Source organism: Agelaius tricolor, unplaced genomic scaffold, assembly GCF_023055355.1.
Source record: "Agelaius tricolor isolate 1412-34295 unplaced genomic scaffold, bAgeTri1.0.p SCAF_7, whole genome shotgun sequence".
NCBI lineage: Eukaryota > Metazoa > Chordata > Aves > Passeriformes > Icteridae > Agelaius > Agelaius tricolor.
In genome coordinates this window covers 12,259,291-12,282,426 of record NW_027269267.1, presented here as the reverse complement: position 1 = coordinate 12,282,426, position 23,136 = coordinate 12,259,291, and the positions used below count along the sequence as shown (strand labels likewise).

General features: G+C 36.6%; 1 protein-coding gene across 2 annotated transcripts in view; it reads left to right on the top strand.

Moving 5' to 3' along the window:
* Positions 1-23,136, top strand: part of IL1RAPL1 (interleukin 1 receptor accessory protein like 1) — a 687,022-nt gene that overhangs the window by 401,463 nt on the left and 262,423 nt on the right. For both annotated transcript variants that reach the window (XM_071430366.1, XM_071430365.1), the window contains exons 4-5: positions 16,334-16,520; positions 17,603-17,756. In XM_071430366.1, coding sequence (XP_071286467.1) covers positions 16,334-16,520; positions 17,603-17,756 — 341 coding nt within the window. The remainder of the gene's footprint in view (positions 1-16,333; positions 16,521-17,602; positions 17,757-23,136) is intronic.

The following is a 23,136-nucleotide window of genomic DNA, read 5'->3' as shown; positions in this document are numbered from 1 at the left end:
CTCTTTAAAGAGGAAAGATGGCTCTATGAAATACATCTGGATTAAGGTGGTTATCAGATATTTGTGTAACACAATATCATTTTACTGGGTGTTTCTATTTAGTGAATAAAAAAGTTGGTAATTTTTATAATGGTCAAATAGAGCAGCTGTTTTGAAATCCAAACTGAATATTCATAAACTCTCTCCCTGCCTGATTTAACTGATTTGAGCTTTCAAAGTCTAATGTTTCCTTAGAAGTTGTGCTAGAATTGTAACCAATAATCTTCCCATGTTCATAAAACATGCAAACACACATATGGTACACATAGAGGCATTTTCTTCATATTGGGTAGATTTTGTTGACAAAAAGAAAATAGATCATTCAACAGATATATAATCTGCTGTCTTCATTGTAGTTTTATAAGAGACACTGTTATAAAAATGAGTATGACATTTGCATTTCTGTTTAATTGCTCTGGAGTGAACATAAAAAGATAAGAGAGCCAAGAGAGCTTATTAAAACTGAAATGAGGGCAAGTGATAAAAGAATGATATTTTAGTAGTGCTGCAGTCAAATCTGACACTTTCCCCACAAAACCAATCTTATTCAGGGATTTTTTTTTGTGAGGAGAGAGGCTATAGGGATTATATAACAACTCTCTTCTCTTCTGAGCTACACTTGATATACAAGATCTCTTCATGCCTGTATTTTAACTTGAGGGCCTCAGTAGCCTTGGGGACATTGAGGAAAATGATGTGACTTTCTCTCTGCCCTGAAGTAGCTTCCTATTTTCTCTTTTTCTTTTCTTTTTGTTTTCTTTTTTTCCCTTTTTCTTTCCTGTGTCAGATTACACCATGCTGCATGCAGGGGCTCTCCATGGCACTCCTCATAGCAACATCTCTGAATCTCAACCCATCCAATGAGATTTTGTAATTGGGAGTAATGTTTGAAAGTATTGAAGCCATGTTTCATAGTCTGAAATGTCAAGTGTTGGGAAACACTAGTCTACACTGGGCATGTAAATAAGTTAAATTCACAATGAAAAGTAAAGTATAATTATATAGCTAATAACTTACTTTTAATGTAAGTACACAGAAAGGTAGAGTGAAAGGCATATAGTAATCATTAAAGTCAGGGACTTGCTACTTTTTGTTTTAATGACATAATCAAGGCAAAGAAAAATATCAATTTCTTTATAAAGAAATTTGTAAAAACTCTCCTAGTTTTAAAACATTATCTATACATAAATGTGCATATGCTGCGTGCTGCTGTAGGGATTTCCCTCTGCTTTTGAATATCAAAAACCATCTTGCTGGCTGAAACCATCACTGATATTTTTACTTGAGACTTGAGTCTAGCTGTGCAGGGAGCTACACCAGGGAAGTGTCTTGGAGGAATCTGTGTGCTGGAACAGGCAGCCTATCCCTCCTCTGGCAAGGCATTACTGAAGATTGTGGCAAAATTCTGCTTTGTCAACAGAATAAGGCCAGTTCTGCCAAGTGTTCAGCACAGCCTTCAGTCACAAAGTAATGATGAGCTGTCACTGAGCTGATACAGGAACAGAACTCCATTGCACAGCTTTTCCCCACCAAAAAAAAAAAAAAAAAATCAATTCTGTTCTCTGCAGGGAGATTCATAACTCCTGACATGAAGCTGTATTAGCTTGCGCAAAAATTGAGAAAATCTGCTCAAATAAGTAAAATCCTCCCAAACCAGACTTGCTTTTATGTGTCTAATCTTGCTTCTCTGGAAATGATAGTTTACAAGAAATTTAAAAAGGAGGGACATTCCCCCAAAATTCAAGAGCTTTCTGGGACTATCTTATAGATAGTGACATAGCCTCAATTATTTCTAAACCAGCATAACCACTGGATATTGCTTTTTCTTCAAGTACACATCTTTTTTGGATAATTGTGTATGCTGATGCTCTGAAGGAAGAATACACAAAACCCCCACAATGTGTGGAATTAAGTCATCCTACTAGTTTGTTTTAGGTCTGAGGAGGAATAAGGAACAACCAAATATTTTATTTCTACTGAACCTTTATCTTGCTGTCACAGATAAAATTCATGTGCTGGTAGTACTTTCCAGTGCAAGTTTGGTTTTGGTTTGTTTGGTTTTTTACAGTTCCTGTGTTTACTGTGAAAGAGTAATATCATTAGTATGCTTTGTGAAATAGCTGAAAAACTAAAAAAAACCACACATGAATCCAGGAAAGCTATTCTCATACTGTTTTCCTATGAGTGTCTTTTACTGTGTGAAGGCAACTGGTTTTATAATTTTTTTATTTTAAAAACCAATAGACTGAGTTGTTTTCATGGTAAAGGGATCCTGGAGAAACCCTGATGCTTATCAGGGCTATCATACATCAAAATTGCTGCTTACCTTTATATTGCAATATATTTGAACATATTTTTGAGTCCTGGCCTTCTACATAAAACTCTCATGTTTCAAATATTTTGACTTTAGGAGAAATGAGCTAATTCATTTTCTGATTCAAACATATATAAAACATAGAAAACTTCTATTTATCATTCCACTTTTGATAGCATAGCTTTCATTTCTGAGGCAATTTACATTTCAATATACATATATGTATGCACTTAACTGTACTAGTCATTGGTATTTTGTGACATGTTCAAAAATTATCTATTTAGAAAATGATTTAATAAAATAACAGAAAACTTGGTAACTTAATGCGAACCCTTAAAGATGGTGGAAATAAATTCTTAAGGGCCAAATATTCTATTGTCAACACATTTTATAACAACAATAACAGTATTGCCACTAACATCAATGAGCAGGAAATTGCAACATGGAAAAATCTGCCTCTGTAGATTGAAGTCTTTAGGGCTTCTGCTATTGTTCTTTATAGTATCAAGATTATCTCATACATTTCTACCTGCAGATGAAGGAAGCAGAATAAAAGATGAGGGCTTCAAAGTCATGTTTCTCAAACATTTGTGTCACTTGAGTGTCTTGTACAGTTTAAAAAAAACACTCTCCTTGGGTATTTTCTTTGGTGTACTATGGTTTGTGCTCTTAAAGACCTCAGCATTTCACTGTTGCTCTACATCTTTCAGAAACTGGAAATTGAAATATTTATGAGTTATTTTTATCCTCAAAATAAAAGACGAAAGGGAAAAATTATATATAAAGTATCAGTTTCTATACAGAGTGGCAGTTGCTGATGCATAATTACAATGGAAGATTTCCCATAACAATCTCTGTTAAAAAACCAAACTCCTAAGTGGCTCAGAAAGAAAAAGACTTTTCTGATTTTTGTGTGCTTTCAGTCCCTCCTCACAGTACAGTTTTTTTGGTGACAGTTATAATTTCTCTATCCTGAAATTTTATCTGGCATTTTTGGTAGTATTTTAGATTTTTTTTTTTTTGTGGTAGCTCCAAAATGGGTTAGCTTAGGAGATAAATATTTCTGTGTTTTGTTGGGGTTTTTCTTGAAAACACAAAAAAAAAGTTTTGAGAATATCTAGGATTTTATATTGGTACATTATCTATATGTTTATAATTATTTATATACTGATGTAAATATAATGCTTACATGGTGTAGACAAAATTGTGGTTGAAATATATTAGAATGGGAGTAAAAATGGTAGGTAAAAGGAAACTAAAACTTCAGAGAAAACCTGGTAGAAGAAATACTGCTGTAAAACTCAAGTTTAAGAAAATAGAAGTTGTATTTAAAATTTTTTAGGAAGATTCAGAAACTGATTAGATATTTTGTGTGCATTTGCTTTGGATTATAGAAAGTTTCAGAAAATCCTTAGAGAACAGTATTACAGAATATGAAGCATTCAAAAGTAGTTATGATTACATATAACTACATTTGCCACAACATGCAGTGATTTTGAAGTGTTTAGATTAAGTAGCAACGAAAGGACAGTGAACACTTTATAAAAAATAGTCTTAGAGAGAAACCCAATGGGATCTTTTCCAGGAAAGTGACTAAGTGAGTAGAGGAGAGCATTTATAAAGAGAGGCAAGGAAAGACCCAGCAAGGGAAACAAGGGATACTGGGAAGAAATCAGTAACTCGTGAAGAATTTTACCCTGTATGGTCTTTGAAAACTGGCTGATGGTCTTTGTTTTAAAATGAATCCTTGTCTGCTACCACACATGTAGAGCCAAATTAGTCACACTCTAGTGCCTGAAGATGATTGTGGAAAACACAAAGGCTCAGTGAGGGGTTAGAGAAGCAGAGATGGGTAACAAATCCCCATGACCTGTAAGCATAAAACCACCCAATCACTTGGAGATGCTCCCTCCTGGAAAGGCCTTTGGATTGAATAATGTGTGGGGCCTCCTATGGGATGCAGAGAGGAAAAGCTTTTTTGTTTATGTAAAATTATTGCTAAATGATCTTTTGAAGTGATTCTGAGGATGCATTAATCTTATCTAGGAGAAGAACCAGAGATAGAGAGACTAATGTGCAGGAAAGAAATGGAGTAGAATATAAAAGGCAAGAGGATAGTAGGGAAAGGAGATAAAATGCTGTTCAGTGTAAATATGCTCGTGGTAAGTACTCTAGCTTGAGCTATATAATTTGTCCCATCTTCTCATTAAATGACAGTTCAGTTCAGTTCAGTTCTCTGCAGCAGTGTGACTCTATTGCCAGCGTCCGGCTGGCTCCAGCACTGCCAGCAGCACGAGGGGCCCTTCTCCCGAGAGCTGCCTTCGGGATAGCGCCTGAGGCAGTGCCCAGCTTGCGGCTGCAGGCACACCTTGTGCAGGACAGAGTCTGGTAAAGGCTGCAACCAGCGGAAAGAAGATGGCGGACTCCAACTGTGGCTTAATCCTGGCTTTAATGTAATCCCAGAGGGACCGACAGGAGAAGCCGGGGGGGGGGGGGGGGGGGGGGGGGTGCTGACAACAGGTTTTTAGGGGTAGGGAGGTGCCGGGCATTGGGCCAATGGGGGTGCAGTGGGGAGGGGGGGGTCCAAGGGATCGATTGACACGTGGCCAACACCAACAGAAAACATTCTGGGGAGGGGCCCCGGTTCCTCAGCCAACCATCGAACTCCCCCGCTGGAACATTCTAGCAGTAAGGGTGGGGAGTGAGAGTGATTGGCGGGGCACTGGGGAGGGATCAGAAGAAAAAAATACAAGGGTTTCCAGGGAAACCAGGGCGGAGTTTAGGGGATACATTGTTGGCTAGGGTGGAGCCAGGAAGACAGACAGCTCCAGAGGCGGGAAGGGAGAACTGGGGCAGAACCATTTTCAGAGAGGAGGGGATTAGAACAAACCAACCTAATAACTTAACAAAACACACTGCATCAGTTCTCCCTGTGGGTGTGTTGCCTCCACTAAGCATGGCTTGGTGCATGCTAGTGAGCTTTGAGCTGGCCTGGCTGGGGAGCAGGGTAAGCTGTCTGAGGACCAGCAGCTGATGGGAACTGCAAGCGTCATGTGCCAGGGCCAGCAGCTGGGGCAAGCAGTGCTCCTGGGCCAGCTCCTGGGATGAGAGGCTGAAGGCAGTGGCTGGAAGCACCCACCCTGTTTGTGTATGTGTGTATTCCACTGGCTGGCTTCTGCTTGATCAGTTGGAGGGGAGGCACTGGGCTGGGACAGCTCTGCAGTTCATTATTTCAGCAAGCACAGGGCATCTGTGCAGATAGGTGTGTGTGGGTATTTGGACAAAATTGTGTGCTCCGGTGTGTGTGTGTGTGTGTGAGTGTGAGAGCAGCCCTGTGTGTGTGTGTGTGTGTGTGTGTGTGTGTGTGTGTGAGTGAGTGTGAGAGCAGCCCTGTGAGCTCCTGTGTGTGTGCCTGGGTGTCTGTGTGTGTTTTGAGCAGCCCTGTGAGCTCCTGTGTCTGTGTGTCTGTCTGTGTGTGTGTGTGAGTGAGAGTAGCCCTGTGAGTTCCTGTGTGTGTGTGTGTGTTTGTGAACAGCCCTGTGAGCTCCTGTATGTGTGTGAGAGCAGCCCTTTGTGTGTCTGTGTGTGTTTGTGAGCAGCCCTGTGAGCTCCTTTGTCTCTGTGTGTGTGTCTGTGTGTGTGTGTGTGTGTTTGTGTGCCCACCTGTGGGTACCTGTGCTTAGCCCAGCTGCTGGATGAACCTGCAGCCTCTCCTCATCCCTCTGGTTTTAGCTTCACCTGACTCTAACATCAAGAGCATAAGCAGAAGTCATGTTTCTGAACAAATGTCAAGAAAATAGCTATTTAATTCAAATTGCTCTGAATATTAAATGCTTGCAAATTAATTCATCCACATCATGAAAAATGTGACAAAGTGTTTAATCAATACAGGAATTCACAGGTTCTCTTTGTTCTTTCCCGGTATGGAGAAAAAAAAATGTGACTGAAATAGATTGCAGAAACAAAAATAGAAACCAGAAAATGTGGTACATAAATGACAATATAGGTTTTTTCTACTCATAAATAGTTTATATATTCATTCATTCTCTACGTATTGTAAAACTGGTGGCAGGGTTTTGAGCCAAAGTGTATTTATAAATGGAATTGAACTTTTTTATATAGCTATTCCTATATTTAGATAGTGGGGAATTTGTGGGTGAAGCTAGGTGATAAAGAACAGCAGATGATTAAGGAACCAGCACCAGCCCAGCTGGAAGCTGTGTCCTGCTATAGGAGGAAGCAGGCAGACAAGCCAAAGTGGAGATTCTGCATTTCTGACAAATGAAGTGGACTTTTCTATGAGTCCACCACCAAGAAAAAAATATGTCTGAGAGAGATGTGTCTCCTACTGTCCCTACTGCATCTGTAGTGAAAAGTGCTGTATAAAGACTCTGGCACGTTAATGTTACATCATAGTCCAACTGAAAAAGAAGTGACTTTCAATTATCTGCAATGTATTTAAACTTGTTCAACTTACCTTTTTTGTTTGAGGTATGAATTAAAATGTGTAAAGCAAACCTCATTTTCGTGAAATGAAAATAGCTTACACAAGCACACTTGATTTAGGTGGAATTATTCAAAGCTTCTGTGTAGAAAGCTCTCATACATTCATTTTGCTGCTGTTCATATGACTTTGGATTTTCATGTCTGCATGTTCTGGGTGATTCATGCTTCTCAGGATGACACGTAGCAGCAAGCTTGAAAGCTAAATCAAGAAATGAAAATATATAGCAATAGTGTCTGGCACCTGCCTGTGCCTTATCCTCACACTCTGTTTGTTTGGGCAGCCAAAACCTTTTCATTTGTCACATCAGAGTTGTTTACTTTGATGGTAGACAATAACATGGAACAAATAATAGTATAATTTCATATACTTGCTGAATACATACTGACCTCTGTCTCTGCTGAATTCTCAAATGTGTTGTGTTGTACTTAGGCTCAGTCACTGGAGATGGAAATGTGACATTAGGAGTGAAAGTCCATAGGTATTGGTTTTCTGCTGAGGAAAAGAAAAAATAATTTATTTGGGGATTCTGTAGAAGAAAGGAATTAATAATTCTTTACGATGGAGTCGCAACTCATGCTTACAACAAAGAGTGTGTCCTTCTGGCTGTCCCAGCCTCTTCAATGAAATATTTCCAAAGATCTCAAATAATGTTAACCTGAACTGGCTCACTGAGTTCTTTTATCTTCTCTGTAAAGATGATTATTTTGTCCCCTCACTGTATGGACATAATGATGGTGTTTAGTACATTTAAGGGCAGAAATGCAAACTGGATAGAAGCTCTGGAGGCTGAACTGAGAACACTTTCAGTGCTGGGCAGAGTTGGTAGCTCGAGTGGGTGAAGTCATTGCTTGCCCATGTTTGTCTTCAGGGATGCTGTTGATATGAATATAGTGCAAATACTGGTTTATATTTCCTGAGCTTCCATAACTGTCATCTTCAGCTACTGCCTGAAGGGTGTCAGGAGCACATTTTAGAGATTAAAATTTGAGTGAAATAAAAATATTTATTACATTGTTACCAATCACACTGAGACAATTTTGGGAACTGTTTTGAGGTAAAGCTGTTCATATGAACACAGTCAAAATGGTTAAAAGCTAAGTTTCCTGTGTCCTTTATGGTCCTCAAATGAAAGACAAATCCAAATCTTGTATATCCCTTTGTTTATTGATTTGTTCCTTCAAATCCTGCTGCCTTTGGAAATTCAGGACTTACTTGGAGGTCTTCAGCCGTATAAATTTCATAAAAATTCTTGCACATTTCTAATTTTCTGCTTTAGTAGAAAAATTCTTGCACATTTCTAAATTTCTGCTTTAGAAGCAGTAGCAACTTTTCCAGAGACTGACTTTTCTGCAGAAAGTTGCTGCTTTCTTTTGAGTTCTGGCTCAATCTGCTCACAGCAATGCTCTTACTGAGATGTCATACAACTGTCTTCCTTTTAATCCTGTGATTGTAAAGGAAGACTGACTGGTATATGAATTGTTTCTTCTTAGGAAAGTAGGTGTAAAACAAGTGTAATTAAAACTGTAGGGGTTTGGGTTTTTTTTTGGGAAGGAGGGTTGTTTCAGTTTTTTGGGTGGAGTGGTTGCGGTTTTTTGTTTCTTTGCTTAGCTTATTTTAACAAATGTAAGAGTCATAATTCTAGGAATTATTTAGGTTTTTTAATTCAGAATTGTCATTAAATCCCATTAGAGAATTTTCAGGAGTCTGGAAAAGTGTCATCACTATGTTAGGAAACAGCCTTGAACCTACTAAATGTGATGATTTTTTTTGTGCATTCCCATTTTTACTGGGTAGATATGGGAAAGAGTTATGGAGAGATTTTTGAGGGAATCTTATTCATGTGCAAATGTCATTACTCCAATATCTACAATAAATGTTGTAATTGTTGAATATCTCAGTTCATATCTACTGTTAATGAGTGATTTTTCTATTCAGAAAATAACTGACTCATGCAGAGTTAGCAACAGATAAATATCTAATCATTTGGAAACAGGACAGATACCTTCATGGGATATTCTTTATGCATTTGCTTGACAGCAGAACAGAAAACTAACTTAACATTTGAGACAGGATCTGTCTCTATCTGAGAACTGTGTGAGTTCATCAAGCAAAGAGAGGGAACAAGGGAGAACCTTTTAGCAGCACTGCATTTTCAATGTTTTCAGTTTTAGTACTATAAAAGAAGGCATTTGCAAAAGGGATGATTTGGTGATAAAGACATTCCAGTATTTGTTGACCTTCTGAGTCATCAGGATGTAGTAATAGTCAATTGTTCCTGAGCACAGAAGCACAGCTGCTGGAGCAGGCTCCGAAAAGTCTGCATTTTTTCAGCCCTATTTTTTTTTGTCCTTTTTACTTGGGAAAAGTATTTTATTTTGTTTAATGGTTCCCCTCCATCCCCTGTGGGTGAAAAACCACCTGAGAAAACAGATGTTTCATGAACAAAAATATAGACAACTTTGAAGAAAAGGACTTGGGGGTTCTGGTGAAAAGCAAGCTGAACATGAACAAGCCATGTACCCCTGCAACAAAAAAGGTGAATGATGAGCTGTGCTGTATTAGTATTGCCAGCACACCAAGGGAGGTGGCCTTTTCTCTTCACTCAGCACTGGTGAGACCATTAGAGTTCAGTGTCGAGTTCCAGATTCACTGGTGCAAGAGAAACATGGAGAGAGTCCAATGAAGAAGCATGAAGATGATAAAGGAACTGGAGCATCTCTACTGTGAGCACAGGCTGAGAGAGCTGGGACTCTTTCCCCTGGAGAAGGCACAGAGAGTCTCACTGACAGATATACATTTCTGAGGGAATGTGCCAGGACCATGGAGCCAGGCTCTTTTCAGTGTTGCCTGGTTACAGGACCGGAGACAATGGGCACAAACGGGAACACAGAATATTCCATTTGAACATCAGGAAACACTTTTCACCATGAGAGCAACTGAACCCTGGAACAGGTTGCCCAGGAAGGTTGTGGAGTCTCCATCCTTGGCAATATTTAAAAGCAGTCTGAACACACTCCTGGGCAAGCAGATCTAAGTGGCTCTCCTTGATCAGGGGGGTTGGACAAGATGACATCCAGAGTTCCCTTCTGAACTCAAACATTTTGTGATTCTGTGATTCTATAAATGAAAGAAATGGGAGGACTAATATAACTCTACTTCCTTGCAATTTTCGAAAGAAGTGCTTCTGCTATTCTGGCATATGGTGCTAAGTAAGGGTGCAAAAATTACTCTTGTTCAGGATCCTTGGTTCCCAAGAAAAAGCAAGTGCCATCACCTCCTGTATTGAGGACAGACCATACCTAGAGGAATTTCATGCTCTGGTATTATCTCCCTACTGCAGTTTGTTGAAAGCTAAAGGGATTTTCATCTGTAAGGGTACACTTTTGAACAGCTCTTCATACTTCTGTCTCCTCTGGGAGTATACATTGATCTGCTGCAGTGAAAACGTTTAGTATCATTCTGACACATCTCCTTTGTAGCACTTTATGACTCACTGGCCCAAAATTTCTTCACTAATGATCCTGGGAAGCCTTACTGAAATGAGGAGCTAATTTAGCACTAAATTTGTAACTAGCACTAAAATATCAACTATGCAATTAAATTCAGACTAGTGGCAATCCATATTTTACTCACCCTATATGCCCTATGAAGTACAATGCTTTTTTAGTTTACTACTATCCTTTTTAACTACCTCTAACATTTCTACCTTCAATCTATAAGTGCTATTCTCTGAATTTTTGATACCAAATATTTTAATAGAAAGTTATTTTTAAAATCAAAATTTTCTCATACTAAATAATATATAGGTATACTATAAATATGCTTTTAAAATTTTATAGTGTCTTTCTTGAATCACATACCTCTAGTATTATTTTTACAATCACTGGAATCCCCAACATACTCATATGACTGATTTATAGACACGTATGTATACACATATAGACATATTTTCTCTGTAAGAAATTTTTAACTTCAAATAAAATTTAGATTTAAATTCATATACTGTAGGAGTGCAGACAGAGTTACATTATAGGAATATTTTTGTATACCTGTACAGTAAGATTATGGAATTTTTTTCTTTTAATGTATCTGAAAGCAATATTTAATGTGAAAGAAAATGTTTGATAGGGAAATTAGGGAAATTAGTTAATTTTATGTAATTTTGCCTTCCATGTAATTGCCAGTACAATTTCATAATTAAGGTTATTACAATAATTTTTTGAGTATTTTTTACTAAGAAAGCAAAATTTTATTAAAATATGGAAATCAATATCAGTATGATTCCAGTTCTTATAAAGCAATGTTTCACTTTGACTTTAAAAAAGACAGAGATCATACAGAAAAATCAGTAACATAAACATTTACACCTTTTTTTCTAGTTTACCCAAAAAAAAAGAAGCCTTAAGGTATTATAAGGATGAGAAAATTAAATTCCCTTTGTAAAGCCTAATTTAATTTAGTTTATATTTTTCAGAACATCAATAAAAGCCCTTTCATATCAGTCACTAGCTCCCTCTTACACAAGGAAAGCATTATTCTAGTGCATTTAGACTTTGCATTTTGACATTCTCTTTTGACAGGTTTGGAGTGAAGGGGAAACTCAGGATGGCAGTGTGTACCACTTGTGTCAGAAAAAGATAAAATGTGAAGGTTTGGCTTCCAAGGATGGAAGCAGGGATTAAAACTAAACAATATTTCCTGGTGTGTCTAATTCAAACCCATTGGAACAAGTATCTTGTAGAGTATTGATATTCAAATAGTGCTGGAGGCTCCTGTGCACTGGGTTATTTCATAGTGTCATGCACATAATTAGGTGACCCTTGAGAGAAGAAATCTGTGCTTATGTAATTCAATTGAGGTCAAAAGCAGTTTCCAAACTGGGTTGGCCCTCCAGGGTATGGAAGCAGGAGATAATTTCTAAGGCACAGAGGAAAATTCCAGCTGGCTTCTGTCCATCTCCCTCCACTTTTCTTCTCTTTTCCCCATGCCTGAAGCACTGCCCCAGCACTTGCAGCTCTGCTGGCTCTGGAAGCTTTGTGGAAAAGGCAATCTGTGATCCTAGATATCAGAACCAGTGAGTGTGGGAGTCAGCCATTCCAGAGCCTGGGGGGAAAAAACCAAACCCAAATAGCAAACAAAGCCCAAATCCAATAAAAGGGAATCCTGCATATAAAGTTTGTGAGCTGCTGTCCTGCATGAATGCTCCAGAAGCCCCTGGGGGGCAGTGACCTGCTGGGGCATCGGATCCTGCCACCAAGGGGACCCCAGAGCACGAGAGTAATCCTGGCTGCCCCAAGGTGCCCTGGCCTTCCCCCCTCACCACGTGCCCAAGGCCTCAGGGGTGTCCTCAGAAAACCCTGCTGCTATGTAGAGGCTTTAAAAATTTTTGTGTGAAAGTTTAAAAGCTCACAAAGAGCCTTTGGAGCCACAGGCCAGGAGCACGAGTAGATTATCAATAATGTGGTTTTGTTTCTGTCTTGAATGAATTCTTTGCTCTCCAGCTTTCAGGCATCCAAATAACTGTAACAGAAGTTACTTGGACTGAAAAAGGACAAAATTGTGTCTGCAAAATCATGAAAAAAAATAATTAATGATGTCAACAAAAGTTTTCCCCAGAAATGCGGCAAACCATTTTTCGAAAGTGAATATGTACATCACTGGCTAAGTTCTCTTATTAAAATTTAAAATAAAACTGCAAAAAAAAAAAAATTTTTGTCAGACTTTCTTTTAAATCTCCAGTTCTGAAGGAGTTGGAAATAAAGTTACTTTTCCGACTCAGTTGGAAATAAAGATACTTCTCAACTCTGTATGATGAAGAGAAACATAAGAGAGATTTTCTGGCTTCCTGTTTGCTCTCTAGTTTGTTTACTCTGTAAATAGCATAATGGCAAAGCATTGGAGTGGACAAGTAACAGGAAGAGTCCCACTTTCCCTTCTGTCATGAATAGGGATGATGAGGGATGCTGCCTCGACAGTACTGAGCTCTGTGAATCCATCACTGAGCTCTCTCTGATGAGCCTGGAGACTGACAATTATCAGAGGTCTTTTTCTGAGAAAAAAAAAAGTAGTTTTGTAAGCATAAACCCATCTGGCCCATTTCAGATATGTATTTATACAGAAACCATGCTTTAAGTACTTAATTCTCAAAGCAACTTCTTTAAATGTAGATGGGAATATTGTAAAAGCTAAAGCTTAGAGAAGATACTCTTAGTGTGTGTGTGTTCTCTTGTCAGCTTTCCCCCTTGTGTCTCCTCCTTTTCTCTCTAAAAAGTTACCTGTTCATTTAACTTTAAGATAAATTTGAGTTAAATGGCTTTGGTGTCTTAAATAAAAAACACCAAACAGCTCATTCTTATTGTATTTTGTACTTTAAGATCTCATTATTTTAGTACTTGAAAATCTATTGAATAACAAATGAAAATGAAAACCTTCACTTATATATGCAAAAAGGTTCTTGCTAACTTTATATTTGTGAACATTTGGGACTGGTCATATTAGGGATAAATTAATAATTTGTCACCTCTTCTTATCACCATATTCAGGAAAAAGTAAAGGCAAACAAACAAAAGAAATGTCCAAAAAATATCATGTGATAAGTGAGTTAAAATGCAGTTTGGGGAAATATATTTTGGGGAAAAGAATCCCCAAATAACATAAAAAAACCCAAATCCAGTAAAAGGGAATCCTGCATATGAAGTTTCTGAACTGCTGTCCTGAACAAATGCTCCAGAAGCCACTGGGGGGGCAGTGACCTGCTGGGGCTAACTGGCCTACACCAATTTTTAAAATTCCTTAAACTCATGCTGTAGGGTTTTTATTTTGTTTTATTTGCTACTTATCTGGTCCCTCAAGTGAGAGACATAGGGAAAACTGTTTTACTTCTAACACATGAGCATTTTTTACCCTCTGCTGTATGTGCATGCTCCAGAGGGCTCTGCTGCCACATTTTCTGTGCCTGAGAGGTTTGACATCTACTGTATCCTTCATGCTCTAGCTGTAACCAGAAAACTCAGCCCCTCTTTCTTCTGCTTCTTCTTCTTCTCCTTCTCCTTCTTCTCCTTCTGCTTCTTCTTCTCCTTCTCCTTCTGCTTCTTCTTCTCCTTCTCCTTCTGCTTCTTCTTCTTCTCCTTCTACTTCTGCTTCTGCTTCTTCTTCTGCTTCTTCTGCTTCTTCTTCTTTTCCTTCTTCTGCTTCTTCTGCTTCTTCTCCTTCTTCTTCTGCTACTTCTGCTTCTTCTCCTTCTTGTTCTTGTTGTTCTTGTTGTTGTTCTTCTTCTTCTTCTTCTTCATTCCTACCTGGGGACTTTTTAATTTTCTTTTTCTCTTTCTGTACTGTGAGCCCATTATCTTGGTTTTCTTACCTCATACTCTTTGTGTTGCTCTGCTTCCTGTACCTGCCTCTTTGAGTTTTGTTTCATCCCAACAGCCTTGGTTTGTGACACAGAGCATGAGATGAGTCAGACTGACAGTGCAGTTAGTATTTAGAATTGAAATAAGGAAGTCTGTGTCACCAGTGGGTATCTGGAATTGTAGGGTTTTTTTTGATAATGTTTTGAGCTTTTGAAAGAAAATTCTGTTGGGGAGCTCAGCTGACAAAAATCCACCCAAAATTTTTCAGTACTTTGTATCTAACAGTTTAGAAATATCCACTTCAAACAATGAATTTAAACATTCTGAAATATTTCCAAAATTCTTCTCTTATGGAGCAGGAAGCCTTAGCTGCATCTGCTAAAGGATCTGCTGTTGCGATGGAAACTTGGATGTGCCTCAGACAAAATTCTGTCTCTGGCAATTGACACTGTCACTGTTGCAGAACAGAGTTCTTTAGTGGATCAAAACATTTAATCATAATTTTTGCAAAATTCACTCCGAATACTGAAGGATGCCTATGCAAAAATTTTACTAACCTTGCTTCTTCAGAGACTGGGAAGACAGTAAAGTGTCCTCCCTTTTTTTTCCCCTGCCATGTTCTCCTAGAAATATTTAAATAATGAGATTCAGTAATATGAACTAAACATGATGCTTAAACATAGGAACAAGGAAGGAATTAAAGAGAATATTTAAATGTGAAAATGGTATAGTCAAACAACTCCCTATATACTGCTCCCTGTCATCTGATAAGAGGACACTCCCATCTAGTTAGTTTACTCCTAAACCTCAGAGTTTGATGAATTGTTCAGAACCCGTTTCCAGGGGATGAGTCTCCCAAGGAAAAAAAAAAAAGGCAAAAAAGCATTTTACGAATTTGGAAAAGCAGAATTAAGTGACTTTTTATGATATTTTCAAGACACATGATAAAAATCCAAATGAATAAAATATTTCAAGTAACAAATTAATGGAGAAATTACATCATTTACACTAATGAAAAAATATTCTTTAAAAAGTGAGGGATTTTCAGTTGCATATACAGGTAAGAATGGGAATTGGCTCTTTACCAGCTTAAATGCAGCAAGAGTGATCCATATTCAGTAGATCCTATCTTTGATTTGCATAAAGCTTAAACAACCTTCTTTGCTTTATACAGCCAGTTTCTCAAACATGGTAACAAATTATGCTTCTTCATTATAAGGAAATAATTTTGTGTTGGATTGCCTTACAAGTCCATGAATTAGATCAACAGCTAAGGATCATTCTGTTTAAAAATGTATGTTTCTAACGCTATTCTCTAATTTGATAGTTACTTACAGGGTTGCATTTTCTGTAGAAAACTGGACTCTAGTGTTTTGTAAATTAAGTTTTCCTCTTCTTTATCCCAAAGTATTTCTATTCCCTCTTATTGAACAGAAAAAGGAAACAGGTATCAAGAAATTGATCTTTGAGATTCTGCCATGTCTGATACACACAAGTCCATTATAAATAAGCAATCAGCTCATAGAGGATGAGAATGGTGATAGGGAGGTGAATCTTTCCTCAGTGCTCTCTGCAGGATCCTCTGTCAGCAGGCCAGGGGTAAAATGCATTTACAGAACAGTAGGAGAGAAATCCTACACCATCACAGTCTGCTCCTGGGGAGTAGTCAACTTTATTCACTCATTTGCTCCCCACCTGGAAACTCAAATGAAAAAAAAAAAAAATTCAAGCAGTTTTGTCCTTTTGTCCGATTGAATCACACAGTGGAATGTGGGAAGGCAGACAAGGTTCCCTAGTCTCTGCCTACCTTGCTTATCAACACCCAGAAGCAGATGCAGCAACAAGTTTCAGGAGAGAACACAAGCTCATGAAGTCCGTAGGTAATGCAGAACATTTTGTCCTGGGAGTATGGGCACTGAAGGCTATGGTCAACAAACTGGCAGTGTCTTAGATTGAAACATCCTTTATTCTATAATTAATCACAGGATTAGTTTTAATTAACGTCTGTAAAATGTTGCCACTTCCGTTTTAAGGCATACTCAGTGCTGATGAACATGTGGTTCTTGGTGTTTTACTCGAGTTCCAATTTATTAGACTTTTCTTTCTATTTTTATTGCGTTACAGAAACTCAACTTACTGTATGAAAGTGTCCATTTCGCTGACGGTGGGTGAAAACGACACCGGGCTCTGCTACAATTCAAAGATGAAATATTTTGAAAAAGCTGAACTTAGCAAAAGCAAGGAAATCTCATGTCCTGAAATTGAAGATTTTTTATTTCCATTTAGGGAGCCTGAAATTCTGTGGTATAAGGTAAGGAATGCAAGAGATTTATACCTTCAAATGTGTATTATGCAATGTTTTTATGATTCTCTTGATCTAAGTGTGTTATGAAGCTTGGGTTGTTTTTAATTTTGTCAAGAAAACACAACAGAACCAATGGTAGAAAAGAATTAACTAATTGAGAAATTAAAATGCTTTCTTTACTAAACTGTATGGGAAATCTATGTCTGCTTTACCTGAATAAACAGCTTAATTTTGCAGCATAAAATTCAGCATATGCTACCAAAATTTTTGTACATATATACTTAAAGGTATATTTGTAAATATAATTTCATTGTTTTTATCAATAACTTCACTTCAATATTGTGTTATGCTTTCTAGATCATTACGTAAGGGCCAAGTTCTTGCAAGTAGTGTTTCCTGTGGGCAGTGCAGTAAAATTAATTATGGTATACAAGACTGTGCTACCTAAAATTTAAAATTTTGTGGCCTGGAATGATAATGTCCAAATTAACTGATAGCATATCTAAGATAGGAGAAGCCAACTATTTTCTTATTCTCATCTTGGATTTTGTGTCTTTAATAAAATACTTTTTTATATTAAGAATGCATCTTTTCTAGGTGAGAGAACAGAGAGCTTTGATTCTAAGATTGTTTTAGAAAGAGATATATAGCATACTTATTTCTCATTCTCATCTTCTGTTTCTCTACATTTTTTAATTATGATGTTTTTTAAAATTTGAATTAAAAAATTAATTATCCCCTGCAGCTTGAGCTACTGGCATTATAAAAGTCATAGATTTCAGACATAAGTGTAATGCTAAATAAGTAAATTAAATATGAGCAAGTCAGCAAACCAATGTCAAAAAAAAAAAAAAACACCAAAGGAATCAACTCCCTTTTCTAGCCAGAGGCATAAATATCAAGTCTGGTGATAAAATTAGTTGTAACCAACATCTAAATAGGCTGGATTTTTACAGGTTTAGTTTATATACATTTATATCTGGCCTGGGCTCTTGCCTAGCCAACTTTACTCTGGGCAGCATTGTCCACAGTGATCCATTTTAAGTGTAAGAACACAATCCCTGAAGTTTTATATTCTCTTTAAACAGGAATGCAAGTCAAAGACATGGAGATCAAGTATTGTGTTTAAAAAGGACACTCTTGTCATTCGGGAAGTTAGAGAGGATGACATTGGAAATTACACCTGTGAGCTAAAATATGGATTCTTTGTTGTCAGAAGAACTACGGAGTTGACAGTTACAGGTAATTACAGGCTTTTTCTATCTCTTATATTTAGGAAAAAACCACTGAATATTGTGGTTCAAGTTGTGTGGGTTTGAGTCATACCATTTGCACACATCTTTGCTGCGTGCCCAGGTATGAATGGTTGATACATTAAAACTGTCCCGAATACTTCACAGTGGTATCTGTAATACCATAATACCTTGGCAAGTCTGAGTTTTGTTCTGTTTGAAAAGCTTTTGGGCAGCTAGCTCTTTTTTTTTTTTTTTTAGTGGAAAGTCAAGGAACAGGTAGATTCAGAAAACATGTCCTCTTACAGAAAAAAAAAAATGTCTATCATATTCTGTCATGTTATTAAATTACTTGGGATATAAAAAAAGCTGTAGCTATAACTCCATGGTACAAGGTCTAATTGTCTTTGGACATGAGAGCAGCTGTAGCCACAACCCAAGAGAGGTAGCTCTGTCCCAGTGAGACCAGTTCAAGTGTTGAGCAGTGCATGATGAGGGACAGGAGCATTTTTCCCCTGTTATTCGCTCCGTACTTTCTCTAGTTTATAGTTCAAGAACTTCCTGATCTCAATCATCATGCGCTGTAGTTACCAATTAATCTAGTTTTCATTAGTCTGATTATTTTTTTAATCCATTTAGTCTTGGCTTTGAAAACATTTTGAAGTATTAAGAGTCACATAGTAATTATGTCACATGAATAAACTCTATAATTCAGCAAACAGATGCATTAAATATAACCTGCTTTTAAAACTACCACATCAATATTTAAAATCTATTATAAATGAAAGCAAAATATATACTGTAATAGTAGCATCCACAGCAGCAGAACAATGTGAAGAATGGTCCATTGAATTTTCAAGTCTTCATCAGACCTCTAACCTCCATTTTACAATTATGTAAAACATAGAGCTGAATATACATGTAAGGTAAAAAATGGGCTTTTACAATTATAGGATTACAATGGTAGGCAGGGTGCATCATGATCTAAGTAATGCTGTGTAGTTCCATGATATATTTCCTAAAAGAAGGCAGAATGAGGATTTTCCTGGGAAATTCGAGGTGAACTAGATCTATATGGTTGACAAAGAGGCTTGTGTGTAGAAGTTCTTGCACCTTCAAAATATCTAGTAAACCAAGAAAAGTCTTCCAGAATAATTATGTGGGTTGTTCTTAATCCTTTTTTTGTATATAATATATAAATATAAAGCACAGCAGCAACTTGTAACACACTGATGTTAAGCATTATGTTGAATTGCAACAGTTTTCTTTAATGGTAAAAAGTTTGTTTTCTCATTCACTGTAACCCATTTTCCCTCCACATGAACAGAAATTATGGTCAATTAGGGAATGCAATTTTCCACTGTGGGATATGTCTGGAAATCATATTGTTTGTGTTGTTTTGGGAAATTCAAGTAATCAATAATATTTATTTAAACTCAATAACCAGGATCTCTTTGTTGTTGTACAACATTGATTTGTTTGGTCAGTACAGATAGGCAATTACTGTCAAGTGATTAACCTCACAATAAACATCCATATATTCTGTTTGATTGACTCTGATATAAAGAAAGCAGAGAAAGAGTCTTCAAGTGTGTGATTTATACCAGAATAATGTCAATTATCTTTTGCTATATTTGGTACCTGGATTTCAAAAGTACATATTTACTGTATTTTTAAGTGATGTCTTCTGTCCTTTTGGTTGGTGCTCCACTGCACAGCAGTATTTCAACAGGCTCAGACTGACAGAAAAGAAAAAGAAAAAAAGCATTGGAAGCATATTCATGTTACTATTTGTAGGAATAGTTTTTAAAAAATGTAATTCATCACTTGTAGTGTAGGTAGGAGTTCACTATTTAATGTTTAACTAGACAAAGACAGAAAGAGAGGCTGATTTTGATGTGCTAAAAATGAATGGATTCATAGGGAGGGAACCATTCAATTTCCACCTCTGCAAACCCCAGCAGATTTAAGGACAACCTCCAAATTAGTAAACCCCATATAATCTTTATAATATTATGTGAATAAACAGAACAAGCAGGTAGATTTAGTCATAGTACTAATTTTTTTACACCTGTTCCTTACTACCTCTTCTCTCTGGGCAACTGTGGACAGTCACCATTTAAGGACTCCCTTCCTTTCTCCCACACAATGTGTTTTGTCAGAATTGCTGTCTCCTTTAGGGAAACCTGCTGCTCTTACAGACCATTAACTATGGATGCAATTATAAACATGTTCTTTTCAATATTGGTGTTGTATATTCTTGTTATAACCTCTGTGCTTTAGACCTTAAATATCTGTGTGCCTCAGAGTGAAACATGGAATGGCTCGTATTCTGATTTATCATTAAAGTTGAAAAATAAGAAGGGAATCCACACATTTAGAAAAAGATCAAACTCACTTAATAGGCAGTATCCATCTCATCTAAGTATAACAGTTGAAAACCCCTAAGCCATGGAAAAATATCATTTCCTTTCTGTTTAAAAAATGAGAAAAGAAATTGCCCCTTTTAAGCTTAAATTATAAGTACTCAATGTCACCTTGGGTACAACTTTATAATACACCTTTAGAGTAACAACTATTTCATGGCTTCCTTTTTCTTTTTGTTTGTTGTTTTGGGTTTTTTTGTTTAGTGTTTTTTTTTCTTTGATCTTAATGGAAACTTTTTCAAATTTTTTGAAGATGTGTATCTCACACTGAAAAATATAAGCGATTTGAATCAATTTATTTATTGTTCTGAGATGGGACCTAGAAAGTCTCTGTTTTGCAAAACAATATATACTGATTATTTTAGCTTGTAATTAATCAAAATATTCACATAAAAAACATAATTGGTAGGCTTTTTGGGTTTTGGTTATGCAATTACACATTCCATAATGTCCTGCAATGTACAAAGGAATATATACATGGAATTTTATACGTGGAATTTTAATTAAGGCATTCCTGCTGTCTCTGACATAATTAATTAAGAATGTTTTGAGTGTTGGGAAAGAAGCCTATTAAAAAAGTACAGTATTAATTTAGTCATAGTGCGCAACATGGGTCAAAAATACTTTCCTTCAGTGATTTATTTTATTTAAATATTAGGTTTAACAATTTTTTTTTTTTTTTTTAGCTATAGTACTAAGTCACTTGCAAACTCTTTCTGCTTTTGAAGGGTTTCCTTCAGGTCAAATGATGTCCAGCCTGTGTCAGAAAGAGTATACCCATTCCCACTGCAATAACATATCGTTCCCCATCATGAACATCATAAAACAAACAGACCCTATCATACTTGCAGTTGGAATTTTACTTATTCTGTTTTAAATATTAGAACACTTTTTTCTATTCTGTCAGAAGTAAGAAAACCTTATACCTTGCAGATGGAACCAGAGCTAATCAGTATGTCCTTAATCCTGAAACCTTTCCTCAGAGATATCCTTTGTTTTCTTTGTTCAGTGATTAAACCCTGAGAAGTTCCCTTGGAAACAACTCCTGCTGGAATGAGCACAGTTTTAGATTTACAGATTCCAACATGTTTACAATCAAGCTATAGGAATAATAAATTGTCAGAGTAATTTTTTTGTTATTATTTAAATTTTTCTGTCTTCAATCCATGACTTTTTTCATCTTTAGGTTTTTTTAGGTAATAAAAAAAGGAATGCATTTTTTCTCATTCAGTTATGCTGTAGTCAACTCTTAGTGCTGTTAAAAGTTTGGGTCATATCAAATAAGCTTTGTCTCTTGCTTTCTGACAGATTTAGTCCTCATTAGCATAATGGGAAATCTTAAATGACTACATGTATGTATGTATTTTTAGAGATTAAAAGATCAGAGATTAAAAATAAATAGTATGAAGAAATAATTATAATTAAATTATATACCTAGCCTCACAGCTCAAAACATGTGAATCTTTTATATACAGCTAGCCACCATATATTGTGAATAAAACAAAACCAAAAAAGTCCTGAAGAGGACACACATGCACACATACTTTGAAGGTTATAGCCTGCTCTTAGTGGTCTGTATTTTAACTGTGTAAGACAAAATGTTCACTATTTTTTCCCCAAAAATTTGGCTTCAATTTCTTCCAGGTGTGCTGCTCTTTCACATTCAATTCACATTCAGAATGCACAGAGGTGCTGCCATTAGGATGTTCCTCTTTATTTTTAGCAGGTGCTAGGTGAGAAAAGTATTAAAGAACAAAGAGAGTTGTTTTCCAAGCATTTAGAGATTTAGCACAGACTCTGCTTCGTTTCTGAAGTTATTGACTGGTATGAACCATATTGAATGTACCCAGTGACTACTTGATTCAGCTGATCCCATAATTATCAGAGCTGATGTTCATTCCTTTCGTTCATCATTAATTTAATTCAATTCCAGAACATACTCAGATAGAAGTTCTATTTACCATTATTCTGTGCAAAGACTAATAAAATATAAAGCAAACAATAGACTCATTATGAAAGCAGCATGTTCAAAATACTAACCTAGCATTTTAAAATGCATAAAATCCTGTAGGTTTACACAGTTATGGCTGAAGAGTAGGATGATTTTTTTTTTTGTAAATTAGAAATGAATGATTTGCAATCATTTTAATGCACCTGAAAACAAGGATCTAAATTAATTTCCTGTGTGTATTTGAGCAATAATAATCAAAACATTATGTTGATGTTGGATAAAATGTTCTCTATAAATGTTCATTTTACATATTTATTGTAAATGGGTTTAGAGGATCATTCAAAAACAGGCTTATATCAAAACAGCAATGACCAAAGCTTTATGTATTTTACTTCAAAGGAAGTGAAGATGATGTCATGTACTCTGTGTTATAAATTGCATTGATAAATTAGAAAACCAGCTTCAGCACTTTGGCAAAGAGATGCAAAAGTTAAAGTGAGAAAAAATTCCAGATTTTCAACCTTGCTGCTGGTGACCTTTTGACATTTCTTCCTTTGTCTTCCTATGCTGCTCACAAAGACCAGTTTTAATTATTAGAGATTACTCATATCATAATTAGGGTAGAGAGAAGATCCTCTAAAAAGTAATTCATAGAAGTAGGCAAAGCAGGATGGTCAGATGAATAAAGACCTGATGAATAATTTGTTCCCATTGGGTGATGTGTTTATGTGCTCATCATTCTGGACAATGTCCTATTTCATGCACAGGATACTGCTCTCTTTCTGTTATTTACCAAAAGTCCTCCAGGATGTGGCCACTAGTAGTTGATGATGTAGTCATGATTTCTGCTGGAGCCCTGTACTCCCTGAGGACAATACAGTGACAGCAAAAGTGAGGGGGATATTTCAACAATTGGTAAGAAATAGAAGAAATCTTAGTCCACAATCACAATGAAGAATTCCACTTAAATTAAAAAATTAGATATTATGCAAGAGGTGCAGTGCATTACCACA